The 7966-nt window shown below is 40.2% G+C and overlaps 2 protein-coding genes across 2 annotated transcripts in view; one reads left to right on the forward strand and one right to left on the reverse strand.

The window, feature by feature from the left end:
* Positions 1-1025, forward strand: part of IGFBP7 (insulin like growth factor binding protein 7) — a 72099-nt gene extending 71074 nt beyond the window's left edge. The window contains exon 5 of the mRNA XM_003798190.2: positions 850-1025. Within this exon, the coding sequence (XP_003798238.1) occupies positions 850-869 (20 nt within the window). The 3' untranslated portion in view covers positions 870-1025. The remainder of the gene's footprint in view (positions 1-849) is intronic.
* A 279-nt stretch (positions 1026-1304) lies between these two features.
* POLR2B (RNA polymerase II subunit B) overlaps positions 1305-7966 on the reverse strand; it is a 34724-nt gene continuing 28062 nt past the window's right edge. The window contains exons 17-25 of the mRNA XM_012810362.2: positions 7114-7210; positions 6172-6266; positions 4531-4781; positions 4360-4449; positions 4020-4127; positions 3188-3301; positions 2668-2828; positions 2037-2232; positions 1305-1565 (exon numbers count right to left, since the gene is read on the reverse strand). Coding sequence (XP_012665816.2) covers positions 1476-1565; positions 2037-2232; positions 2668-2828; positions 3188-3301; positions 4020-4127; positions 4360-4449; positions 4531-4781; positions 6172-6266; positions 7114-7210 — 1202 coding nt within the window. The 3' untranslated portion in view covers positions 1305-1475. The remainder of the gene's footprint in view (positions 1566-2036; positions 2233-2667; positions 2829-3187; positions 3302-4019; positions 4128-4359; positions 4450-4530; positions 4782-6171; positions 6267-7113; positions 7211-7966) is intronic.

The following is a 7966-nucleotide window of genomic DNA, read 5'->3' on the forward strand; positions in this document are numbered from 1 at the left end:
GTGCCACTTCACATTTATACAGTTCCATTAGACTGACGGCTGAATTGGCTTATCCTTACACCAAAAATAAGAACAAAATTTACTGTCAGCGTTTGTCAAACCTCTCCACTGTGCAGATCACTCAGCATGGAAGGGAAATATGTGTTTGGTCAGATTCTCTTCAGCCAAGATGCAGAATGATATGCTCTGTGAAAACAGAGCAGTAGCCAAGGTCAAGTCCTGTTTGAGTCACAGCTCTGCCACTAATCATTCTTCCACTTTAAATTCTGAATGAGAAGGCCAAGGCAGGCGGATGCTTCAGCTCACAAGTTCCAGACCAGCCTGAGCAAGAGCGAGATCCCATCTCTACTAAAAATAGAAAAAAAACTAGCTGGGTGTCATCATGATGGGCGTGTGTAGTTCCAGTCCCTCAGGAGGCTGGGGCAGGAGAATCGCTTAAGCCTAAGAGTTTGAGGTTGCTGTGAGCTATGAAGATACCACAGCCCTCTACCCAGGGTGACAGAGTGAGACTCTGTCACAAAATAAATTCTGAACGAGAGCTGGGCCACAAAGGAAAGTTTCTTAAGCATCTCTGGATCTCAGCTTGGTCACTTGTGAAGTATGCTCTTCCGGTTCTATAATACGGTTTACTTTTTATGCACCAACCAATACAACAAAACTGCCTTCCACGGTAAAATCACACACGTACAGTTCAAATTGCACAGAGCACTCTAGCTTATCATCTGTACAGTTACTCGTACATCCTTTATCATTTTGGCATCTTCATTTCCTTCATCTACTTGACAATTAGAAAGTCAACCATGTCCCTGTATGTTTCTAATTTTTATCTTTTTCTTTGTTTTTAAACAGGTGAAGATGCTGAGCTATAAACGTGCAGAACGTATCAGGCTGCACAGCTGCCAGTAGTCCTGGATCACTACAGCCCCTGTTCTTGCCTAATAAGTTTCTTTAACTCCAACTACTAACACTTTATTACTCACTGGTTTTACACAGAGAAACACAAAATAAAAAATCACATGAAGACTCAGGCCGGGTGCTGTGGCTCCTGCCTGTAGTCCTAGCACTCTGGGAGGCCAAAGCGAGTGGATTGCTGGAGCTCAGAAGTTCAAAACCAGCCTGAGCAAGGGCAAGACCACAACTCTAAAAATAGCCAGGCGTCATGGCGGGCGCCTGCAGTCCCAGCTACTTGGGAGGCTGAGGTAAGAGCCCAGGAGTTTGAGGTTATTGTGCCACGACACTCTATCAAGGGCAACTGAGTGAGACTCTGTCTCAAAAAAACAAAAACAAAAACAAAAAACCACATGAAGACTATCTACAAAAATTTATTGTCAATTTATGAAGAAAAGCATGCGTGTCATTAAACAAAACAAATAAAATGCTTTTTATTGCAATGTCGTACATATTTGTCACTCTTGAAAAAGCCATCACAGAAACAAGACACAAAGTTATTTACAAGAGTCTCACTTCTGAAACAGCTAAACACTCATCATGCGCGGGGCAATGCTCATAGACATGAGCTCCTGAAACAGCAGTTTGCACGCGTAAGGCATTCGCACCAAAGAAATCTGAAAAGGAAAAAACAGACAGTGATTCAGAACTGTTTCAAAGGAACCCCAGAAAAAGAGAAAAGATACCTACTGCGGATGACAAACACACGCACCGGGACACTCTTCCTGTTCCCTTGGCTCACGGCGGCTCTGTCCCTAACAAGCTTTGGGGCTTTACCCTTTCTGCCAGACACAGTCACCCTCAGTTAAAACATTTAATAAAAACTTGTTTACGATTCCTTGTATAAGTCTTTATTATTTCCAAAAACTGAACAGCTTAGAGAAATTACCACACTAAACTTAAAACTAGTTTTTAGAACACTCAAACTACCTTTTTCCTCCGTTAAAACTACAAGCCGTACAGAGGCATGCTATCAAAACTGTGACAGTGCTCACCTGTCCTACCACACAAACTCTGCCTGGAAAACTAGACTGACACTGTTACATGCTCAACAAGCCCCCCCGACTGGGAATAAAGTCCATACACACCTGGGTTTTATTGCGGCAGCCCCTGCACTCGTATGTGTGGGTCCTGGTGTTGGCAATCGCCATTATTCCACACAGATTGCAAACATGAACCTGATAGGGATCTGACGCCTCAAACAACCTTTCCCTCAGAAACTGGGCTGCTCCGTGGGCAATCTGACAGTCTCGTTCCATTTCTCCAAAACGCAAGCCACCATCACTGGTAACGGAAAAACAACAGATTGCTTTGCACTTATTTTTTATTGTAAACACCACCTGGACTAATGACGAAGGCTTAGAACGATTTTAGTACAGGAGAACTAGGCTCTACTTTTTATACCCTCACTCTCTCTTCTGGTGGGGAGGGAAGAATCCACCAACTACACTAGTGCACTAGAAGGTCCCCAAATGGCGCAGGTACATTAGATTCTCAAGTACAGCAGGTGATTCCCCTAACATACCATCCAGTACAGAGTAGAGGCTCATCGTGCTCTTACTTAACTTTCCAGAACTTTATACTCAAAAGTGAATAATGAAGTCAACTAAAGCAGCTTCTCATGGATGAGGGACAGGCACACGGACATCATCCTCCCTCTACGACAATTTCCACACCAAAGGCTGAGTAAGAACAATGACAACGGTCCTGCTCTCTTACCGAGATCTACCCTCCATGGGCTGTCTGTTCAGGATCTGAATAGGTCCTCTAGCACGAGAATGAATCTTGTCATCTACCATATGCTTCAAACGCTGGTAATAAGTGGGGCCAATAAAAATCTGGGAAGTGATTTTTCGCCCAGTGAAGCCATTGTACAGGACCTAAAAAGACACAGACTATGAAGCATAGGCCTAAAATATAAAACAAAACAGACAAAACTAAGCTATAAGGTTATCAGCCAAGAGAGTAGTTAGCTTGGGGTGGGAGCAGGAAGGCAGCGGATGGGAGGAGCTTCTAGACATAAAAGGGTTTTGGTAAGTTTCATTCCCAGATCTTGGTGCCAGTCACACCAGTGACCTCAATTTGGGAAAATTCATCAAACTATATACATTTAAGGTATGTACACAGACCAGATGTAGCTATTACCCGTCAACAAAAGGTTTTCTATTTTTAGGAATAAAACTACACACATACAAGAAATAATACATGTCACAAATTTCTACTGTAAAAGCAAATATACCTCATTTCCTCTGAGATGGTAACCATAATCAGATAAAAGGTTAGAAATCTTCTGTACATTGACAGCATCATTGAATGGGGTGGCATCACCAATTTCACCCTTATTAGCAGATACCTTAAAAAAAAAAATCTTTAAAAATGCTGCTTCATTCTGTCTCCCCTTAAAAGTCATTTATCAATAAAAATACATCTGAGAAAAAATCCATTCTCTAAACGGAAGGTTTTGAACTTTAAATCTATGTTATGGGAAGGTGTATGTTACGGTTCACTTTATCACCTTACACAAAATATAACCAATTAATCTGCAGAAAAAAGAAAAACTTACGAGCAAAGAAATAGAAATTTATCCATGGGATCAGGTACAAAAAAGTAAGACTCCAAATGTTTCTGATGGTTCAAAGAAAGTAACATTTTATGCCCTAAACCCTAGCTACAGCCTCTACCTTGTCACAATTTAAAAACAGAAAACATCCACTGAAAGACGCGTGCATAGCTGACAATGTGCATAGCTGACAACGTAGCCGTAAAATTACTAAACTCACACTGAGCTCACCACCAAGGTCAACGCCACGTACAGAAGGAAAACAGTAAAAGAGACAACCATATATCTATCTAGAGACTGGATGTAATATATCTTACAAAAGCAGGAAAATAAGCACCACACTAGCTTATAACAAGGCATTCTGGCTCAAATATGAGAGCAATCACCAATCAGGCTGGAGGAAACATCAATTTGGAACCTGTATTTCTATTTACTTTTTTCTTTTTCTTTCCTTCTTGTTTAAACTTCATAGCCAGGGAGGAAATGTATATTTTTAAAGAAAATCTCTTACCTTCCCTTGAAGACATTCAATCAAGTGACCAATCGTCATACGAGAGGGGATGGCGTGAGGATTTATGATGATATCAGGGGTGATACCTTCACAGGTGAAAGGCATATCCTGTAAAGAAAATATTGAAGAGATTTAACAATACTTAAATATTTTACTTTTAGCTGTAACAAAAGAACGGATACTCCCCCCACCAACTGCATTTTTTATGTCCTAAATTATGTTCAACAGGGCATGTTTCTACATTTACTCAACACTCCAATTAAAAAGTCAATCCTTTACCATCTTTGGGCTCTAAGTTAAAGCTAATTTGGGGCTGGGGAGACAGAGATGAGATACCTACCTCTTGTCTGTACTGAATACCACAAGTACCCTTCTGACCGTGTCGACTAGCAAATTTATCTCCAATCTGTGGGATTCTAACAGAGCGTACCTGAATTCATACACAAATAGATTAGTTAAACCGATGTGGTTTACTTCCTAAAACTAGCCATAGAGACAAAGCTGCACTCACCCTTATTTTACAAAATTTATATCCTTCCTGGTTGAGCGTTACCATAACCTGATCCACAATACCCGTCTCGCTAGTTCGGAGGAAGGTGCTACAGTCTCTCTTGGTATAGCGTCTGTTGGTGCTCTCCAGTTCATCTTCATTTTCAGGCAAGGTGACTGTCTTGCCTATAATAACATCATCCCCTGATACACGAACCCCTGGAGCTATCAAACCATCATCATCCAGCTTGTCATAAATGGCATGCCTCATGCCTGTCAAGAGAGAGCATTTTCTGAAATTCCACATAGAAAAGCATTTAAAATGTCACATAATTCCCCAACAAAGATTAAAAATCGTGTACATGAGTCAACTCCAAATTAGAAGTTACAGAAATCTCTAACAACATGAATGTTAACTAATAATCCAGTGCCCTTTTTCTAAATATTACAAACTATTCTGAACTCCATAATACCACAGTCTAAAAAAAGTCTATGAAGGAAAAAGAACCCTGGACTGAGCAGTGGAAAAGTAGATTCTCCCACGACAGACATTTGCTGAGTGATTCTTTTTTTTGGGAGACAGAGTCTAACTCTGTAGCCCTGGGTAGAGTGCCATGGTGTCTTAGCTCACAGCCATAACCTGATCCAGGTTATGGATCAAACACTTGGGCCCTAGCAATCCTCCTGCCTCAGCCTCCCAAATAGCTGGGACTACAGGCACTCACCACAACAGCCAGTTAATTTTTCTATTTTTAGTAGAAACTCTTCTTCAGGCTGGTCTCAAACTTCTAAGCTCAAGCAATCCACCCACCTTGGCCCTCCAGAGTGCTGGGATTATAGGAATGAGCCACCGCACCCAGTTGCTGAGTGACTTTGGATAAGTGTGTTGAAGTCTTCTAATCTCTATACTACATCAGAAAGAGTATCTACGCCCTCTGCACACAGCTCCCACAGAAATTGTGAATTTCATTTTGTGCAACCTTAACTCCACTGGACATCAATTCACTACTACCTAGAACCACCCAAAGGAAACAGGATAACAAGCAGACACCTAAAACACACTTCATGCAATGCTATTAGGAGCCAAAATTATAGCAAAGATACTCCATTTCCCTGGACATTCCATCCAGCCCATTGTACAAGTAGTTGTAAAATGTCTATGAAAATAAGTAATAACTAGAAAAGTTAAGTTGCATTTTCTAGAAGAAATAATAAATCGCTAATATCCTCTCATTATTTATTTTTCAAATGGTTACAAATATTGTGGCTGAAAAAATACTATGAACACCCCACGGTTTGGGGGCAAAGGGAGAGTTCCCATAGAAAAGCATAATCTGACAGATGAACACGAGCACAGCACAGTGACAATGGATTGTGAGGTGTGGCTCATGAAATTACGAGACCTCCCTTATTTCCTAAATCTCCTCTTCAATGCAGAAGCTCCAAGGAGGGGAGGCTACAGAAAGCCCACTCCCAGGTACAAAGACTTTCTGCAAATACACATACTTTCCTAAATGTGAGCTCTAAGAGTGACATGAAAATATACTTGTTCATTGTGAAAAAAACGAGAGGGGGGCCAAGGGACACAATCCAGCAAAATTACGTAGGCAAACCACAAGGAGTTAACTGTGAATTATGAAATTTAAATATCAGTGTCACTCACCCTGGCATGTTTCACGAGTAGGTTTCTCAAAAACTTCTTCTTGATCAAAGCCTTTTTTAGACTCCTGTTCTTTGTACGAGCGATAGAAAACAGACCTAAAAACACACAGTTCTAAAGGTAACTTTTATTTTCTTTTTTAAAAGAGGGTTAGGATATACAAATAATCTTTTACTTAATTGATATTTGGGAGACAATTCCAACCATGAATCTGGGACACAAGTAACTTTGATTAAGGATCAAAGCTAAATCCCAAATGTAATCACATGGACTATTCGTGTAGTATTTGACTCATAGCCTTAACCAGCTGGAATTGTATATGAGAATAAGAAGAACCCAAGGTCATTGAGTCCAGCCTCCTACCCCGTACAAGAAGAGTCCCCTCCATCTAACCCTGAGAAAAGGCTATTCTGGATTTATGTAACTGGAATATTTCCAGTTGTGAAGTTTTTACATTAAACTACAATGTCCACCCTCTGGTCCTAGTGCAATCCTTTGAAACTACATAGAAAAACAAAAACCCATCCCCTCCTCTAAATTCCTAGTTGTTTTCTTTTTTTAAATAATCTTCATATGTCATGGATGAGATCAATCTGTCAATAAAACAACTGAATTGAAGCATAATAGAAAAAAAGAGTAAAAAGAAAACACACGATTTTAACAGTAGTTATTTATAGGTTCTAAGATAGGTATATTTCTATTTCTTCTTCAGGCATTTCTATATTACCTAACTGCAAAGTGTATTTGCTTTTAAGAAGACTCAAAATAGCAGCATGTGAAAATCCTGAGATATACAGGATAAGTAATGTCTTCAGCTGACCATCAACCAAGCCTTCTGCTTTGTAGAACAGGCATAGTTCAATCTATTTTTAAAGAACTTATTTTGATTAAAAAACAAATATTTCCACTGTATCTGTGTTTTAACAAATTTTATAAAAAGCTAACCTGAAAAACCCTCGGTCTACAGCAGAACGATTCATGATGACAGAGTCCTCTTGATTATATCCAGTGTACGATGCGATGGCCACGATTGAGTTGATACCTGCAGTGAATTTAAGAGCACCCATTAAAGCATCATCTGAGAAATAAAGAAAAATTGCCCTTTTTCAAAATCACTTTTATTCAATCATATTTGCCATAAATGCTTGGGTGTTTTCTATCAGAATAACTGGCAGAAAAAGGATCTATGAAGGCAGCTACTCGGATGGCTGTTTCATAGGAGCAAATCCTAATAGCAGTCGTTCCCAATATGCCCATCCTGATAATCCTCATAATTGTGACTACATACATGAGTCACCTCAGAGTCATAAAGTGCCTCCCAAACGAAGCTTCATGACCTTCACAGCAACCATATGCCACAAACAAGTAGTATCATTCTCATGAATCAGAAGAAAGTCATTAGTTTACACATGATCCCAAAGCTAATGAACAATGGGCTGAAGTCCCACCTCCTACTCTCCTGATTTCTGGTTTCAGATTTGAAACTGGTTCCTTCCTCCCTCTGCCACCAAGAACATGGCATTATCTTTCCACCACAATGAAATTCTTAGTTACTGCTGCCAAAACTACTTTTGATAAGATCATAAGAAAAGTAACAAGTATTAAAGAAGTGAGAAAAAAATGGAAACCACTGTGAAACACTAAATTAAATATAAAAACTGTTGTTAGGCCAGGCGCAGTTGCACCCAGCTGTAATCCTGTAACTCTGGGAGGCTGAGCCGGGTGGCTTGCTTGAGCTCAGGAGTTTGAGACCTGCCTGAGCGAGAGCAAGACCCCATCTCTAAAAACAGCCAGGCAC

Source organism: Otolemur garnettii, unplaced genomic scaffold (assembly GCF_000181295.1).
Source record: "Otolemur garnettii isolate 467f Iridium unplaced genomic scaffold, OtoGar3 scaffold00130, whole genome shotgun sequence".
NCBI lineage: Eukaryota > Metazoa > Chordata > Mammalia > Primates > Galagidae > Otolemur > Otolemur garnettii.